Source organism: Pseudopodoces humilis, chromosome 6 (genome assembly GCF_049639895.1).
Source record: "Pseudopodoces humilis isolate 2021_Gansu_Grassland_sample_001 chromosome 6, ASM4963989v1, whole genome shotgun sequence".
Classification (NCBI taxonomy): Eukaryota; Metazoa; Chordata; class Aves; order Passeriformes; family Paridae; genus Pseudopodoces; species Pseudopodoces humilis.
The window spans coordinates 42,148,441-42,168,488 of record NC_142205.1 but is presented as its reverse complement, the minus strand read 5'-3'; the positions used below and the strand labels follow the sequence as shown (position 1 = coordinate 42,168,488).

The following is a 20,048-nucleotide window of genomic DNA, read 5'->3' as shown; positions in this document are numbered from 1 at the left end:
ATAGAGTAAAATACACGCAGTTTCTAAGGCAAAGTGCCAATACAAAAAAAGACATGCTAGAACTGTGGCCCATAGCTAGAGCTGTAACTTATGCTTGTTCATTCCAAACTATCAAAAAAAATAGACACTTTAAAGAAGAAAACCCAAGACAAACAAAAAAAAATCCTCAACAACTCCATCTCAAGTAAGCTGTTTCTCTCCTCTCTGGCTTCCTAAAGAGGATTTCACTGTTAGCAACAAAATTCTGTGTAACACAAATAATTCATTGATTTCTGGAATGAAGCATTAGTAGCAGTATACAACATGCATAAACCACAATCTGGATTTTTAAGTGTTAACATGGAAGAAACTGTAATCAAGATCCATAAAAATTCAAATTACCACTCAAAAGATACTTAATCTAACTCGTAAATACCAAATATTCCACTTCCTATTTTGTGAAGTTGCTCCAACAGTAGCTGTCAACTAAAATTCAGTTATTTATGCAGCATGGACTCCCTTGAAATGACATTGTCAAACATTCAGATTATAAATAAAAGACCTCCTATGTATCATAAAGAAGACAAAAATTGTCGTAATATAAACAACACTTAGTTTTACTAGCTTTTTGTTAAAATTATATCGCAGATAACTGATTTCTCTAACATAAATCCTATATTTGAAAGAAGTCAAACTGGAAGAAAATAGAAATTATTATGAATTGCTTGACATCAATGCTTGGTATCAATGAGGCCACAGATGAGTTCTCAGCATATACCCAGCATAAAACTTGCCAATGCAGCTATTAACACTGCCAGCAAAGTTGCCAATAATAGAATGGCCAGATGACAATGATTTTCTCCACTTCCCTGTGAAGAGAAATTACTTTAGAGCAGCACAGACTTCACAGGTAAGCAGTAGCAAGGAGGTTTGCCTGTTTACTGCTTGTTACATGACTATTTGTAGAGCCAATGAAAGATTTGTCTCTTCAGAAGTACGAACTATCTTTCAGTAACAGTTTATTTTAAATTCTGCCCTAAGATCACGGGAAGACAGCAACCTGTAAAATAAGGCTTAAATTACCTAAGAGCTTTTCCTCGAGCTGACTTTTAAAAGTTCACTGCACTCTACTGTCATATATGCTTTAGATAACTGAAAAGAACAAACAGTTTATCTACAAAGAAAGTCAACCGGTCCTGCGAACAAAATGACTCAACAGCGGTCCTAGCTCAGAAGACCCACTCTGAAACAACACAAATGAAGATGAGTGCTTCCATTTGAAAGCTTTCTTGGGGAAAGATACACTTTGAAGATCCATTTCATCCAATAACACAGTACCAGCAATCCTCAGTGACCATGTTTCTAAAGCAAACTACCTTATTGTTGTGTTGTCCTCCTTGTTTCTAAACTATTCCGTAACTCTAATTTAGTATATACTTAGCCTATGTACAATAAACAATATTGGTCTAAAATCTGAAAGTGCCCCAAGGAACTTCCAGGAGACGACTTCTATGCATAAATTTGCAATTAACTTTTGAGGTCAAGCAAGGGTGTTTCAGACAACCTAGCTCATCAAAATATAAGAATCTATTGAGTGTAAGTCTAAAAAAATAACCACCTGCACACCTATCTTTTTCATGAACCATGCATATTCCACAAAGTTAAGATTCAACTGGTTTGCTGGAATCGCAACAAAAAAAGACAAAAGGAAAGAGAAATAAAATTTATTATAAAACTTGTTGAAATAGCAATGACTTAGCTGACTTCTTGTTCTGCTGTTCTAGGCAGAACAAAATGTGACTGAATGCTCTCAGGAAAGCCAAAACAAAAGTACAGAAGTATTATGTTGCCACACTAAAATCTCTTTCTCTTGATAATTTCTGGTTTCCAGCTGACAGGATGGGTTTCTTCAGTCTAAATGGAAAAAAAAAAAAATCTCATAAGTATTATTTTAAACTTGAAACTCACCTATAATTAAGGTTTAGTTTAAAATACTACTTACAAAAAAAAGTATGTGCACTCTATTCCATATGTAGCATTATTAATACCTAATCATATAAATTCATGTAATTCATTTACCCAAATTAAATTTTCTATCATCTCACTGTCTGAAGTACATAACAGTACTTGTTCTGTTCTTTTTTTTTCCAACAAGGAAATTATCAGGTTGTCAGTGGCATTTCCAAAACAATATGTGGTTATCAAAGCACATGAACAGGAGTTGCTAGTGACAAGCCTTCCAGACATATCCACATCAGTACTGGTTATCAGTGTCATGGACCGTATTTTGCCCATCTTCAAAATGGATAAAAAAATTCCTGATTCTTTATATGTAAGAGTTACTCCAGGTCTAATTCAGCACAAAATTCCAACATTTAATGAAAATTCCTATGTTCTTTATATTGAAGACATACACTGATAAACTATACAATCATCTGTTGTCTTCTCCACTGGTGAATTAATTCAGATTTTAGAATAACAGTTTGAAAATAAGCTCTTTACTCTAAATTCCAAAAACTGTCAAGGCCAATAACTAATCCAGATCATATAAGTAAGTACAATACACCTTTAAAGTGAAATAATTTTGCTGATTCCCATGTTTTTATCAATACAACCCCACACAGTTCCCCATTGGGTTCAAAACCCAATGTACATTATTGTATTCAGATTTCTCGAAACTTCACCACAAAGACCTTTTACAGAAGAGTTCACACACATGACACTTATTTGTACTACAGCAGATAACAATAATTAGGAATGCAGAAATTAGCTACTGTACTGTTAATGCTAATACAGAGGTCTTTTAAACTTCAACAAAATGGACTACATAAGTCTGAACATGTCCCCTACTGACAGGTGTTGTATTTCTCTGAATTTTTTTGATTCTATGAAAATACTTTAAAAAGACACTTTGACATACCGCAGTATCATCTTCTTTGTATACTTTAATGGTTTTATCAGCTTCAGCTGTTAGCAATCTGCTTTCTGACTGGTCAAAAACACAAGCAAATATTCCTGATTCACTGTCCAAAGAACCCGGCTGTACAGCTGCATGTACTCTCTGGAAATTGTATCCTGTTCTCCAGTCCCAAAGGTGCATAGTACCATTATCAGCTACAACAAACAAACAAACAAACTCAGTGTTTTGACCAGTTAATTTTCTAAAAGCAGCATCATGAACAACTAGTAAATGCATCAGGAATACATCACACAACATTCATGTAGAATAGCTCAGTGCAACCTATAAATTTTCCTATTTTCTGCTGTTTTCCTTCCTCAAAATCTCATCTAGATTTTCATCAGATAACCAAGAGAGATGATACACTACATCACAGGGAAATTGCAACAAGTTGCTTTGGAGGCACAGCTAAGGACTGGCATTCTGAATATCAAGCTCCCTGCTCACTAGCTCCACTGAATGAAGAGGCATCATCCTCCCAAAAAGATTAAGGACATTAAGGACTCTTACTTAATGCAAAGTAGGTTTAATGTTTGCAGAGATTTTATTCCAATTCCAGTTTAAACAACCGCCAGTATTGCTGCTACTGGCAACAGCTACAGAGCATTCACAGCAATCTGAACTCTCTAGTCAGAAGGACACTTTCAAGAAAATTTTTCAGTTACAAAACCCAATGCCCTTCAAAAGCATTATCTAGCCAAAACAGATCTATTAAAAATTAAATTTCTCCACAGCTGCCAGCTAGACAAGAAATCCAGATGTTTCAAGAAGGGTGTTTCTACAGTAGAAAACTCCAAGGTAGAATCAACTTCTTTTAATTCAGCATTGCCTTCTGTGAAGCTGCTGTAGATAGTGTGAGGATGTAAAGGGGAGAATTATTTTAACGTTTAAAAAGTTGCAACTAATATTATTAAAATGATAATAGGTTTTTTTATGGAGAAGGTGTTTTTTTAAGACTCAGCTACTACTAACACAAAAAGGTCTTACAAGGATGTTCTGAAAGTGTCTTCAAATAATAATAATGACACAAAAGTCCATTTCAGTATTTTGTGAAGTTCTTGTCCTTACTGGTGATAAGTCTGTTGTCAAATACAGCTTTATCCAAATTATAAAATCAAGGGGCCCTTTTACACATAATTGGAAACACAATCAGAGTAAGGTGACAATGCAATTGGCTGTTTCCTAGCTCCTTCTTAGCACATTTCCATCTTACTCCACATCGCTATCCTACAGGACCAAGGGCACATGGGACCAAGTGACTTGTTCCCAATTTGCTTTAGCAAGATGCTTCTATATCCTCTATCCAGTCTCACTGCATCAACATACAGCTAACTCTAGAGAAGGCACTAATGACCAGCAGATAATAAAGGATGGACTCTGGAGCCTTGCAGCAGCAGCCTGCTAAGAAGAAACCTCTTCCTTGCAGAACATTAGAAGTCCTTCAAATTTATTTTATTTGCATGCAACTCAGAAACACCCAAGGACATGAAAGTGGCCCTTCGTACTCACTACAAAATGAAACGGAGCAGGCTGAAGGAGACTGACAGGCCCAGATAAAGCAGAGCTCCATGAGCATCTATGTCTAAGGACCTCCAGCCACATGTACAGGGGGAAGAGGAGAGGAATGTGTATCTCTCATTTTTACCTCCTGAGACCAGAACACCATCAGAATTTACAGCCAGTGTGTTTATAATAGCATTGTGACCGGAGAGGTTCTGAATGAAGTTTCCATCTGGGAATTTCCACTGCTTAATATTATCTGGAGAACCAGATGCAAATGTGTAACTGAAAGAAAATAAGCACAGTATATTAAAGCTCAAAATAGCTGTAGTGAGAGCAAATGTCCTTCATTAAAACTATTGCTAAATGCTAGTTCCAAAATTACTTAATATTGCAACTGCTTTTCTGACGTTTACTTCACATGAAATTAAAGAATTTTATGAAGTTATGAATTACCTATTTCTACAGTTTTATTTCCGCTTCATAAACTAAACTTTATAGTATCCTGTATGCTGCAGGATTTAATATGCAAACAAATATTTAAAATGCACGTTAAGTTCTCTTCAGTTGTTATTCTGGCAAATTTTCAGGTGTAAGGGCATCATCAGCAAAGTAAACAGGAAAAAAAAAGGCAACAGGCCCCAAGCATAGGCTAATGGCTAGTCTTCCAAAATTACATAAGCAAGGAAAAAGCCCTGCAAAGATTTGACTAAACAAGATAACTTCTTCCCCTGAGTTACCCCAAAATAAAAATTTCCTTAATTTTAAGATGTGCAAGCAGTTACATGTTTATTCGGGTAGCACATACAAAAGCCTGTAGGAATACTTTCATTTGCCACAATGTCCAGGGAATTTGATGTCTATTTAAAAGATACCACAAGTAAAAATTTGAGCATTACAAGAAAATAGCACAACATTAAAAAAAAACAGAAATACTGAACTATAGGCAGACAGTTGCTACCATTTGACAAGAACATTTCGAGTTTATTTTCAAAAAGGTAAAATTCAGGTGAAACCTGACTTACTTTTTTAAAGAATGTAATTAAAACTAGAGGGTTTTTTTTCTACAGCTAACAGGCTATTCAATTTTTCAGGCACACATTGGAACAGAGTTTATTCATATCCAAGATTCTGAATTTCTGATAGAAATGACAGAATATAATTTTAAAATATTAAAGGCATAGAAGTAATCAAGTTCTATGTGAATTCCTTTCCTCCACCGTTTTGATGGGGATTCAAACAGGCAACTGTTGTGCATCAAAATACAGCATCTAAATTCAGAGTGCTTCCAAGAACATCTACTTCAAAGCTTTAATTCTCACACTAAGTTTTTTTTTAAGGCCAGTTAGATTGAAATGTCTTGTGCAATGAATATTGAAAACAAAGGCCATTTTATTAATCACTGTCTCCTTTAGCATTAATCACACATGTGCAATGGCATGTTACAAAACTACTGCAATTCCTGCTCACAACTGTTCAGTTACATATTTATTGTTAGCCTTATGAGCACTGTATCACCAAGTTTTAAGGACTGAATGAAAAGCATACATCTAAGTAACTCTGTGGGATAACAAGACATTCTCAGGATTGCTAAGGTACACTAATGCCAATACTGGGAAGGACAATAAGTGCAGTAAAATGCATCTGATAATTAATATGTACATTTTTGCATCATCCTAAGTGCATTAGTTTCTCACATTATTCTGTTCTACCATTCTAGATCATCATTCACACTGGGTCTCTTCAATTCTCAAAGAACTGTGAAAGTGTAACAGAATAAAGAAAACTTACTGTCTTGGATGTAGCACTACTGCTCTTACAGATTTCTTGTGATTTGTTAAAGTAACACGAGTTTTTCCTGCCACCAAGTCCCAGAGCCGTATGGTAGTATCATGACTGCCTACAATGAGAAGAAAATTTTAAAAAAACAGTAGAAACCATTGCCTTGATTTTATCATAATCACTTCTTTGCTAAGGCAGCCAAAATGATGTGAAAAAGACAAAAATATTATGCTAATGCCACCTCAGATGACGAAAATGCTGGATTGCAGAAGTATTTTTACTCAGTTTTAAATCCAAGAGCTAAGAAGTTACACTGCAAAGCTGGATTTTGACATAATGGGAAAGAAGATGAACACTTAACCACAGTACTGGACACTCCTTAACTGAAATGGGGAAAACTGAAATATCACAGAAAATGCAAGTCTCAATATGTATTATAACACAAATGAAAACACCAGAAAAAAAGGAAATGCAGAAAAGCATTCAAATAATGCACAGCCCTATTTCCTTAAATACACCGTTACTAATATGTAACAACCATTGCATGGCCCATTTTCAACAGAAACTAAAATGAGATTTTAGCAAATTCACCAAGATAACATTATGAACATCACACAATGACTGAACAAACACATTCACCATTAGGTTTTTCAATCATGTTACTCATGAAACCATGCCTACTATACCTGTAATAATTTGTGGCTCTGCAGCTTGGCACTTCACAGTTGCTACTGCATTTGTGTGTCCAGACAGTGTGTGCACACTGGCTTTTGTCCTTACATCCCAAATCTATGAATTCACAGCAAATATGTCAGAGGTCAGTAACAGGTACATATTCAATGTGTTTTAGGCATTGTCTCATTACATAATTCCCTAGCCATAGTCCTACAGATTATAAAATGGTATTTAGGTGGTATTTTTCACACAACCGCTTCAGCTGGCAAATTTCAAGGGGAACAGGAACCTGCCAGTGAACTTCCAGGCAAATGGATAATTTAAGTCACCATAGTCTCATACCACCTTCTAAATACTAAGCAATCCTACATATACTATGTAGTCTACCTACCAAATTAAGAAATAAAACATTATCCTGAAGTGATATAGCATGTTTGTGCATTTGGGCTTCAATTTTATCAATATAAGACAAAGGTAACACAAATCATCTTTGTATTCCATCTAAATTGATGATAACTTTGACTAAGTGCTCATTTTTACAAATGAAGATACTGAAATACACACATGAAGATGTTAAAACACAACAGTGTTATACTTACTCGTGCTGTGGAATCTCTGCTACATGTCACCAGCACATCTATTGTTGGATGCAAGTCTAAGCCATAGACAGCACTTAGATGACCATGGTAGTGTCTGATAACCTAGATGAATAAAAACCACACAAACTAATAATTGAAAGAATATTCTAAATGCTTTGATTTCTGTATTTGCTACTACCAATTCCTTCAAGTAAAGAAACTGCAGCTTACCTTATTGTATTCAAGATCCCAGCATTTCACTTGTTTGTCTTCTCCACAAGAAAAGAGGTATGGGCTTCTTGCACTTACTATCACCCCTCGTACAGTACTGATGTGTCCCGTCAAAGACAATTTCAATTTGCCGCTAGCAAGGTCCCAAATCTGCACCAAAATAGGTATTTTAAGGTAGACAGGAAAAAGCTACACAGTTAAACAGCCCAGATGTAACTGATCCTGCTGCAACGTAAGTTAAAAATACAGTCACATAAACTTGCTCTCCAGATACTACCATGTAATAAATGAAATCACAAGAAAAGAACTAGTGCTATTCCACAAATCCGTTATGACAAGGTAATAAAAAATGTTCTGCAGTTCATTACTCCGCAAACAGTAAACAAGAGATTGTTTCTAAGAGCTGGAAATATTTTTAAATAAAAAGGGAACAAAAAAAACCAACCCACCCCCTGCAAACTTCGTCAGTTTTTTCTTCCAATCTCTTACCTTTATGGTTCTGTCAGCAGAGCCAGTAACAAACCACTGATTTCCTGGTTCTACTGCAATACATCTCACCCACCCCAGGTGACCACTGATAACCTTCAGAAAGAACAAAAAAAAATTCTACATCAGAAATAATACAATACCTTTTGATGTAATTTTCCTTCTCCAACACTGGAATTTGCTAGTATTTACCAAGAAAAGTCAAATGTGAAATCAGATCTGAAGACAGCTTGATTTCTACTTCTGTTAAACAAAGAGAAAACTAGAAATTTACATACGCCAGACCTGGGGAAGCTGCAGTATGTAAAGACCTGTTCCCATAAGCAACTTTTTCACATGCTTTGAGAGTCAACAACACCGTGGCTCAACACTCAAAGCTTTGCAGAGAAAGACTGTATTTGAGCACAGATTCCTTATGCTGCTGTATAGTGCTTATGCAAAAAACAATTATAAAAATATTGGCAATTAAATCACATTTCTATATAATAACCCCTTAAAGCACATCATCACCTTCTCTTCCCCAAAACAGGGGATACGAGAGCTGGACGCTTTCCAGTAATAAAACAATGGAGACGAATCTCACAAGAAATAGCCAATACACGCTTTGGAGAATTTAGGGCAACAGGCTGCTGAAAGCAAAGTCAGATAGCTAAAATCACGCCCCGTAACTAGTTTCACAGATGTCATGTCTCATGTACTCTCATACAGTTCATTTCAAAAGATTTAAAGCACAACAAAGCTTCTTAAGCAGAAATATTTTGGAAAGCTAAAGTGGCCTTTTCTGATCACGTGAGACCACAGACACAAGATTTTAAGATAAATGTCTAGGTTTCTTCCTAATATAAGAATAGAAATGGGCTTTTCCGGGGAAAAATCTAAGAAATAATTCATTTTACCTATTTTGAGTTCACATCTTTCACAAACAACTTCAAACCAAGCTCAGGAAAACCATTTGAAATGTAAATCTAAAACAACAGATACATGAAATCCACATTTGGTGTTCTAGCTGTGCTACTATTTCCAAGCTGTCTGAACAATCTTTTGCCTTGTTGAGCATGGATTTTGACCTTCATTAAAAAAGCCTTCACCAAAACTGTTTATATGCTTATTAGTCCAGTGACTTCAATTGTATTGACAGCATTTCTCTGAAAAGAAAGTGCTCCTAACAAGGAGGCATTTCTCAGTTTTTCATCTGTTTACCATAAATCTCACAGGTTTATTTTAGTGCCATTTCTTTCAAATGGAATTACCTTAATTTTTATAGCAAACATGTTCAAATCATGCTGTATTTAGAAAACCCATATACTCCTTGGAGCCCAAGTGTTTTTCAAAAAATTGCTTTAAAGGTTAGCCTTCAGATTTCTGACTTATATAGCAAACTTTCCACCAAATTTATCATAACATAGCTACAAGAGTAAAAAAGAGGTTCAAAGAGAGAGTGTGTGTATACAACTTAGTCGTGATCACTTTTTGATCACCTTTTAAATCATATTTGATTATATTTTTGTGAGTGAAAACAAAAATTATGATTTATAATTTTACATAAAATATGTTTACTTTTATGTGCATGTTTGTGTCATGTAATTTCTGACTTACTCTGTATAGTTTCCAAGGTGGATGCCACTGAGGTTTCGGCATGGTTGGAGCCTTCTTTGGCATTAATGCAGAATTTTTGTTTCCACCAGCTTCCACCATAGCCTGTAAGTTAAAAGAAGGGTTAGTCTTCTGCTTTGTAGCTTATCTCTCTGCCCAAAGCCTAAAACTTTCTCATTCTGCCTTCTCAATACTGATTAAATTTAGTCAGTCAGGAGATCTCCACACAACACACACACAGACCAGGAAGCAATCTGGTCAACACCATGTACTATTCATGTTTGATGTGCAACAGACTCACCACAGACATCCCAGGAGGTTGTGAACGCTCAGATATTCCAGCATGTCTGTAAATGTCACCCACACCAGCAGCTGTCCGGTTTGCATCCAGCCTAGGATGAGTGAAAATGGTTCATGGATCGACTTTCTCCTGCTAAGCGATAAGACATCACGAGGCTGCACCCAGCTGAGTGTTCTACACCTCTCAGGATGGAGAGTGCACAACCTCTCCTGCCACCCTGTCCAAGGATTGACCACCCCAAGGTACAGATACCCACAAAGCCATTTTTCTCTTCTAACTAAACAAAATCTCCCTTGTCCCAGCTTCCATCCACTGCCTCTCATGACAATACAAAAAAAAAACCCAACCAAAAAAAAAACCAAACAAAAAAACCCCAAAACAAAACCAAGAAAAAAAAAACAAAACAACAAAAAACCAGAACAATAATGCCTGTCCACACTAAAAGCAGTTTCTTAAGGAATATCTGAACTAGTCCAAGCAGCTCTTATCCCAGCTTCTGTGATTTGCCCTGAAATTCCCATAGATAACCGTGTCAATGAGGTAACACAGCAGTACCTGGACTGGGAAGCAGGAAGTGCTACAGCTAAGGACTGTGCTGCAGATTCACTTGGCATCCTCTGGACCTTAGTATCTGCTGTCAAAGCCACACCTTGAAAAAAATAAAACACATCAGAAACAAAGACAATTCCTTTAAACTGGAATTCAAAAGTGTGGTATACAAACATATATATACACATATACCTGGAAATAAGGGCCTGACACACCTGTAATATTAACTCTCATCCTTCAATAACATTGTCACATCCTATTAAAATCTACTAAAATCTTTATTTTAGCACAAATCCTTTCCGTCTTGATCTATTATAGATGTGAGTACAAAATTCTACAGTATAAAACAGTATGTCAGTTAAAACAAACAAAGAAAAAGTCTAATTACGAGCAGCATCCATCTTTATATCCAGCTGCAACTGCTCTGGAAATCCAAACATCACAGAAATAAACACAATCTTGTGAAGAAACATTTGCTAACTTAGGCCCTTTAGTACAATTTATAATCCATCCCTATGCAGTGTTTGGCATCATGCAGTGGTGCCAGAACTACAAAAGGTTTAGTCCTACTGAAGTAAGAATGTCAGGCTATATCTTCAGATTCTTAACCTTACCTCAAGAAAAGCAGATATTGTCTAAAAAAAAAATTAAAAACGCTTTGTAAAGTATAGCTTTGGTGCAGACTGGTTAATTTAACTCATCACTTAATTTCTTTCTGTAAACAAATTTCTGTCAGTTAACAACAAACTCAGTATTTGGGCAAAATATTCAGGTTAAAACAAGAAATAGCAAAGAAAGAAATTTTTATATAAATTATTCTGTTAAAAGAACACTAAACTTAAGAAAGTCACTGTGAGCAATTCTCATCCCTACAGTTACAAGCAACTATGCCTGCTTTTTTAATGGTTGAAGGTTCACTGAACACTCACATCTGTTAAGTTATAAATCAAGACAACAGATTTTCCACTATACTCATAATAAACTCAAGCACAATGAAAGATCAACAGCTGAAACTAAGCTCTTACAAGAACAGAGAAGGATCAGTCTGTAACAATGGCAATTAGCAATGGCCAGTGTGACAACACAGAAACATAAATGCACAGGCAAATGACACTAAAATTATTACACTCTCAAGTCTCTTCCCCAGAGCATGGTGGTGAAACCTGCACCTTTCTGCTCTGGTGATGAAAAGCAGGCAACATTCCACTATGATTAAGTATGGATTCACATCAAGAGGAAGCCTGCTCTTGCTAAGATGAAGGGTATCTTGTTCATACAGGAACCCAAAAAATCCATGTAAACACTTGCAAAATTTTACTTACCAGGCCCAGATGGGTATGGGTGTGTACCAGTCACCATATACTCAACTTCTTGTCCTAAAGGGCAAGAGAATGCTATGTTAATAATTATACTGCACTGCAAACAATGCATTCCAACAGCAAATAGACGAAAAGAGAGCAGATCATAACAGAGCAGAAGAAACCAGTAACCACCTCCAAAGTACTCAGACATTTCTCGTTTTCATTAATTTAATTTGTTCTGGTTATGTCAATTTTAGTAATCTCAAATATAAAAAATAATTAATTTTACTGGTGAAGCTACCTGTTATCAAGGGGACTCAAGAGAAAAATTTTCATACTTCCTTTGAAGCAGATATCATGGAAATGGATTCAAGTATACAAAGAGGATGGGTGTCTGAAATGTAAGCTAGTCGGTTGTCTATGCTGTCAGAATTGAAAAAGGTTCTTTTCTTCTTAAAAGAATTTTAATTCTCTGTCAACAGGTTTCACTTTCACAATACTTCCAAATGAAGCACCTTAGGCAGAATCTCAGTACCAACTGAGTATCAACTGCCTCAACTAAAACGAAGCAGCATTTTTAGAAGAGAAATTTTAATATGCGAACTACCTAATACATACACATTTTATAGATCACAAAACATATTGAAAAAAACTCTACAGATCTGAAATGTTTCCTGGTTTAAAATTTTCACAGCTTAAGAACTGTAAATATACTATGAACAAAACTAAAATAACAAAAAACCACCCCAAACAAAAAACAACACATAAAAATGCCCAAACAAACAAAAGTCAACAAAAGGGCATGTTCTTAATGATCATGAACTTGCAAAGAGAAGAAATACAATACTCAACTCTAACCTAAGTACACCACACATTAATGTTACTAAAAATTACTCTTTTCACCAATTAATCATTATAAAAACCCACAGCACACAATAATTCCTTCTTTAAAACAAACTTTCCCCTTTTTCTGAATCACTTATCTCGTGTGGACTCTAGCAAGAAAAATACCAATCAAAAAAGTTTTTTTTGATTTCTGTATTTATCTCCAGTGGATTCACACTGCACTGAATTCTGCAGATTTTACATCAGTGAGACTGTTACAAGAGAAAGAACAAATGTACCACTAAGGGCAAACTAACCTTGATTTCCAGAATATTGTTTGTGCCCATAGGGATCCCCAGTGTTGGGGCCTCCTTTCTCCCTCAGGTTCTCTTTGAGAGTGGGCATGTGTAGCACTGAGCCGTACTCTGTGCGCAGCTTGACTGCCATTTTCACCTTGTGACTGTGAGAAGAGTAAAGCAAAATCTGCATTAAACCCCAGTTTTTGAACTGTTACCAAGTTTTGAAATATTCTAGAGAGAATGTCATAAAACATACATTACAACTCTAACATTTATCTCCCCTCAAAATTACACAGTTAAAATGTAGTTAATCTATATTTCTGACTTGGGTGGAGCAATCATTTAACAGAGTTTAAAATTTCACTCAGCACAGCAGCACTTACCTTTCTTCATCCAATGGGATAGGCTTGGCATTATCAGCTACAAACATGTCATGGGTTCTCTTCAAAGACCTGAACACTAGTGTGTGCACAGAATGCTTTTGGACTTCCTAAGATAAAGACAAGACCATTTAAGTATGTTTGAACAGATTTAAATGAAAAACTGAACACTGAAACATAAATTGAACTGAGCAGCAATTTCAAATCTCAGTCCTATTATAGGACATGCAACCATTCAATTTACAGAAGACACTAATCTTCTTGGAAACTAAAAAATCTAGTTATTACATTAGTTATTTTACTTCAGCATTTATTCAAAACTATATACTATCCTTTGAAAACTTACAAGGATTTGAAAAGCAAGCCAAAAACTTTGACCAAACTTTCTGCACTGGTATCTACATGACAAATCCATGAGTATAAAAGCTTTTATCTCATGTCCTTCCCATTTCTGTTTTTATGTGTAAGCAATAAAGACTTCAATTCGGAAAAAAAAACAACCTGTAAATTTTCCTTCCCTACCACTGTAAAAAAACCATGGGCAATCACGAATTTCTGTGTGCAGTACCACTTCATGTTAACATGGCTAATTACCATGCAACAGCAGCAGCTGCTGACACCACAAATGGAGGAGTAGGTAACACCATCTCTCCCCAGCTGGGAAGAAGCTTCTGCCAGTAATTTCTGACAGATGCTTTTCTGTAAGAAAACAGTTCATCGGGCAGCAGTCGTTGCACTTTCTTCTATAACCCTGGCACCCCCACATGCTTTCAGAGCTGCATGATATTCACCCCACAGTAAAGATTCTACAACCTATAAAACCACTGGCCTTCTCCACAGCTGTACTCCCAAACCCTCACAAAAAAAAGCTGAGGTTTCCTTTATGGGCTACCAGAGTCAGTAGCTCTCCGGTGGTCAAACACCACAGCATCACTTCCCCACAATCACAGAACCTGCTGAGTTGGAAGTGGCTTACAAGGATCATCAAGTCCAACTCCAGGCCCTGCACAAGACACCTCAAGAGTCACACCCTGTGCCCAAAAGCACTGTCCAAACGTTCACTGAATTCTGTCAGGCTTGGTGCTGTGACCACTTCCCTGGGGAGCCTGTTCTAGCACCCAACCACCCTCTGGGTGAAGAACCTTTTTCTAATATTAAATCTAAACCTCCCCTGACACAACTTCAGGCCATTCTCCCGGATCCTGTCACTGCTCACTACAGAGATCAGAGCCTGCTCCTCTGCTTCCCCCTCACGAGGAAGCTGCAAGCTGAAATGAGGTTTCCCTTCACTCTCTTCTCCAGGCTGAACATGGCAAGTGACCTCATTCATTCCTAACGTTTTCCCTCTAGAGTATTCACCTCCATATCCTTTATACCCTTTTCTGATGTTGTGGCATCCAAAACAATACCCAGAACTCGAGGTGAGGCCGCCCCAGAGCAGAGCAGAGAGGGACAACCCCCTCTCTTGACGGGCTAGCGATGCTTAGCCGGATGCCCCCCCCTGCACCAATTTCGCATTCGGCACAAGTCTGGCGGAGTAAACCTGCTGCCCGCTGCTCACTCCCGCCCCAGACACGTACACTCCGATGACCCGCACCCGCTGCGTCCTGTGGGCACCTCGCTGTCCCCGGGCCGGACCGGGCGGGGGCTGCTCAGACGGAAAGGCCGCCAGGGTCCATCCCTACAGCGGCCCTTCCCACCCGGGGGACAGCGAGGGTGGCGGGTGCGGGGCGGCGCTTCTCCCGCCCGGCCCGACTGACCCGGCCCCGCTCCCTGGTCCCGCCCGGGGCGCCTCAATGGCGTGACAGAGTGGATGCGCTCCCCCGTCCCTCACCTCAGCCATGGCGCCGCCGAACTCCCCCCGCCGCGGCCACTATGGAACCACTTCCGGCGCCTTCCCGATCCGCACCAGAAGTGACGCACGAGGGAAATGGACAGAGGCGCTAAAACAGAGGGGCGGGCCTCTACTCGGTGTACGGGGGACCTCGGGTTCGAGCCCCGCTGGAGGTGCCGGAGCAGGCGGTGCGAGTCACTTCATCAGTGTGTACAAATATATAAAGGGGTGGTGCCAAGAGAATAGAGTCAGGCTCCGCTCGGTGGTGCCAAGCGGTAGGACAAGATGCAGTGGGCAGAATCTGATGCACAGAAGTTCTACCTGAACATGAGGAAGAACTTCTTTACTGTGCCGATGATCGTGCACCGGCACCGGCACAGGCTGCCCAGAGAGGTTGCGGAGTCTCCCTCACTGGAGATACCCTCTGGACATAACCCTGTGCCGCGTGCTCGGGCATAGACGTGCTTGATCCGGCAGGTGGGACCCGATGGCCCCACTGCGCTCCCTGCAGCCCGAGCCATCCCGCGCCGCTGCGGGTGGATGTCCCGGCCCTGAGGGCAGGCCGTCCCTGGCAGCGGCCGGCAGAGGGCGCTGTGCCGCTGCGGGAGCGGCGCCGCCTCAGCCGGAGGGACTGAGCGTGAGCTGGGCTTGGTTCTGAAGCCATCGCCCTTGGCAGCTGTCTAGGGACGTGCAGCTACAGGTGTCAGGTACCGCTTTCCTCGTGAGCTCTCGAGGGTAAAGCAACGCAATTTTGAACCGCGGTGATATTGGATGTTAGCCATTATAGCTGATCATTTGGGAAGAGTTTGGCTCCAAGGACCTAATTTCGATGGAAAGTGAAGCGTGTGAACGAACGAGCTGTCAACCCCTGCACTTCGTGGCAAAGTGCTGGTTGTGAAAGGGCAGAGGTTGTAATTCTCTTCCAAATGTACCATCTGATATTTCACTTCAATTCGTTAGCAGAATAACTAAATGCAATTTCAGATAGGCACCTACTTTATCCACATACACTCATCTGCTCTTAATTCTGGGAAATCTTGTCCTCCTGAGCAGTAGCTGGGATTTGGCAAACTCATCTTTTGAGCCACTCCATCGTGATGCTCTTCTTTACTACTAAACCAGCCACTCTCTCTGCTTGCCCGCATGCCTGAGCTGTGAACAGTTTACAAAACGATCTGAGCTAGAAGCAATTCAATGCAACACAGCTGGTTCAAACCTGCTGTCTTTATTAGCTACAGGGCAGTGTTAGTCTGGGATTATTTCTGGTACACAGCTTGGCTGCTTGACATAAATATAGTGTCTTTTCTGCAGCTGGTGGGTCACTTCTGGTTTGTATTTAGTAATTTAGGATGCAATGATGGAAACGTGCTTGAAGTGGTTTTGAGCCCCAGCTCCCGTTCTACATAGAGGTGGGGAAGAGATGCCAATTACATTGTGTCAGAAACCGTGGAGAACTATTGCCAGCTCACCTTTAAGCCAAGGCAGCCAGGTTCCATGTTCAACAGGTCAGCCTATTTTGGTATTCCCTCTGGTGACACTGGCAGTCCCTGGATTTCAGAGTTTCCTGTAAAGATCAGCACAGCACCGCAAAGAGGGGAAGCATTGTCTGTCCTTGCTTAAGGTGCAACCTGGAATGCAAACTCCACAGGGTAGTGTGTCAAGATGGGGCATGTTTCTTACATCCTCTTGGGCTGATGAGGTCAGAAGATACACAACATTTGAAAGGAAATTTGAGGAGGGCTAGGGATTTCAAACAGGTCTATCTTTCTTTTTTAAGGTTGCACGCAGAGCAGCATGTGCCTGTTTGATCACTCAGTTGACTGGTGCATTTGATATGTGGAAATGGTTTAAAGGCTAGTCTCTGGCAGTCTATAGTTGTTTCCTTCCTATTTTCTGTTGAAAGAAATCAGACTTATTTCCACTGCCTTTTAAAGGGAAACCAAATTTGAAATATGCACTCTCATAGCAAAACAAAACAAAAATTATATTTACCAAGAAAACTTTTCTGCGCTTGTTATTACTGTTATAGTATTCACATGGCCCTGGAGTTGCTGTAGTTTTCAAATTTTTTTTAGACATAAACATTCCCCTCAGAAATTTATAATCTGAACTTGTTTCCCATTATCCTTGTAATGCTTTGGAAACTCAGAGGACAAATTAATATTTTCAGAGATTTCAGAATCCAGTTAGAGGACAAATTCAATCTTTTTAAATAAGAATATGCACTTCATTAATTTTCCCTGTTACATATGGCTTCTTGGTGTGTTCTTGCATGTCAGCTACAGCTGCAATTGTGGAAATAGCTAACTATTTTTTAATAAGCACTATTTCATAGAAGATTACTAGAAAATTGGATGAACTTTTTAGTGTTACATTGAAGCCAAAGTGAATAGCCCACTCATTAATGTTGCTCCCAGAACATGGAGTTAGCATTAATTATCAGTTACAAGAAACCTTTGAAGTAATATTTGCTACCAGTAAAAGCAAATAAGAAAAAAGTATGTTCATCTCAGCAGAGGTGAATGTTTAAGTTTACAATATAATTTTCATAGGATGACACTATTACAACACTACTGGTTTAAAAGGACATTTCTAAATCAACAGCTATTTTTAAATTGAAATGCTATAGCTCAATGTAAGCCAAGAAGGTTCTGTACCCTAGGCCTCAATGGGGGATATATTCAGCTCTGAAGAGCTGTGATCTGGTGATCTCGACTCACCTGGGGATGGGAGGTTTGTGTAAAGAGGGTTGCATCACTGCCAGCACAACAAATACCAGGGCAGCAAGCAAACAGTCGTTCCTCAAAACACACATACGCCTCTGCCAGTAAGTGCCTTTTTAGTACAAAAATACTGTACAGAAGGGTGTCCTGGAACACCAACAGGTCCATGGAGTATTACTGCAGTTTCTAGCAGGCGTGCTGTGGTATCACCACCACACTAGCTCTGGGAACACCTTCTCATTAGCCACATGAGTTGGAGGAGGGGGGTATGAAGGAGGAGAGATAGGTTGTTCTGTTTTGAAGAGAGAGCTTCTTTGATACCATTTTTAGAAGCAATTTAAGCTATAGTGTTGGTTCTTCATAAGGCTTTATTCAATCCTTATAAAGTCTTGACCTGACTGTAACGGTTCAAGCATGAATAAAATCACATCTCATAATCAAGACGCTAATGGAGATTAACTTCTGCTGCCAAAATGCTTTTCCGTATGTGCGTATGTTTGCCAGGATGGGCTCCTTTGTATGCCATTCCAAATTTGGACCATTTTTGTTGATAAAAGTCTCCAGACACAACTTCTGCAGTGCAGACAAGGCCTTTGCTTACCAGATGGATGATCCCTGCCCTGAGGCATCCGGTCATTTGGCATGTGGCCGCCAGCCTGCTGGGGTGTGACATACACGTGTTGCTCATGGAGAATCCTCGGGGAGACACAGCCACCCACTTTCTTGGGGAAGCCAATGAAAAGTGCTGGAGCTGGGAAGGTTGAAGGCTGAGTTTCAAAGGGGAAATCCCATCTGAAGGCAGAATAAGCTTGGGGATATCCCGTGCTGGGACTCTACAGTTGGCTTGGTGGCTCCTGCGCCAACCCTCGTCATTCAGTCTCCCACAGGCTCTGCACAGACAACCAGGGCTCTTCATCAGGAGTTAAAGAAAGCTTAATGCCTGAGGGACACCATAAATTACTGCAGAACATGCTGATGGTTTCAAAACAGATTTAGCACAAATATCACTTGATATTATTAATATTTAATTAGGATTTGTGTGAAATGAGCTGGGATAATTTGAGTTTCTAGTTCAGGAATACTGAGACCTAGTTTTAGTTCCACTGTACCACGAGCCACTCGTAAGCCCTGGGCAAAGATTCAAGATGACTATGTCCCTTGCATATGTAAGATGAGGGTGGCTGAACTTCCCTCAGAGGTACATGGAGGGAAAACTGTATTAAAAGTTAGGATATTCCCAGAATCAATGATAACATCTTGGCTAGCATCCATAAGTGGAAATATCTTGTTAATGATGTCAGTTTTGGCTTTGGACAGATTTCTTTAATGTCTGTAAGGAGAGGTCTGTGTTCTTCCAAATTTAGTAGTGTTGGTGATGTCCTCATGCAGGAGATCCAATTCAGTAGAGTTTTAGCACCTTGAGCCATGGCTGATTTGGGGCTAAACTGTTTAATAATTAAGCCAGTCAGGTTAAACAGTTTTCATATTTTGTGGATCTCCATAGTTTACTAGAATTCTGACAACAGCAGAAATACAGGAAAAAGGCCTAAATCTAGTAATTTTGGCTGTTCTTAGCTTTGCTTCCCATAAAATCCTCCCCTCCATCAAGTTTGTCTTTGAAATGGGAGCTCAGACCACAGTTTGCATCCCTTCGTGGGTTCAGACATTGATATGAATGACTTCAAAAAAGTGCTGGCTCCCATTTGGCACATTTAGTTTCATTCAGTACATTATGGTCATTTATAATGCCCAAGAAAATCACAGGATATAAATACACTGAAATGTTAAAACTGCTTTTATGAGAGCAGTGATATGCAACTTCCTATAAAACATTAGAAAGTATGTTTCAGTTGAGTATTTCACTATGATTTCAAGTAACTTCATGCTGTATTTTATTAAATTGTACTAAATTGTAAAAAGTGGTATTAAACCAGAAAACCAGAAACTTAATATGTAATATTGAATTATTTTAGTTCATTTACAATATCCCAAATCTATATTAGTGGAATAATATTGGCTTATCCTTACAGTATTCATCTGATCTTTAATAAAT

At 38.9% G+C, this 20,048-nt stretch overlaps 1 protein-coding gene across 1 annotated transcript; it reads right to left on the bottom strand.

Moving 5' to 3' along the window:
- Positions 1-1,687: 1,687 nt before the first annotated feature.
- On the bottom strand, positions 1,688-15,357 carry PLRG1 (pleiotropic regulator 1). The gene is made up of 15 exons (XM_005517569.3): positions 15,273-15,357; positions 13,442-13,548; positions 13,077-13,219; positions 11,956-12,009; positions 10,640-10,733; positions 10,085-10,175; positions 9,787-9,888; positions 8,194-8,286; positions 7,705-7,854; positions 7,495-7,596; positions 6,907-7,009; positions 6,230-6,338; positions 4,584-4,723; positions 2,900-3,093; positions 1,688-1,893 (listed from the first exon to the last, which is right to left on the bottom strand). The coding sequence occupies exons 1-15, from the start codon at positions 15,279-15,281 to the stop codon at positions 1,834-1,836; spliced, it is 1,551 nt and encodes a 516-aa protein (XP_005517626.1). The 5' UTR covers positions 15,282-15,357; the 3' UTR covers positions 1,688-1,833.
- Between the last annotated feature and the right edge of the window lie 4,691 nt (positions 15,358-20,048).

What these genes read in the sequence shown, in the direction of transcription:
- PLRG1 (XM_005517569.3), bottom strand. An exon ending in CACCTTGGAAACTATACAGA is followed by an intron (nt 8,287 to 9,786) that starts GTAAGTCAGAAA and finishes TTCTTTCTGAAG; the next exon opens with GTTATCAGTGGTCACCTGGG. An exon ending in ACAAAGAAGATGATACTGCG is followed by an intron (nt 1,894 to 2,899) that starts GTATGTCAAAGT and finishes TTTTCCATTTAG; the next exon opens with ACTGAAGAAACCCATCCTGT.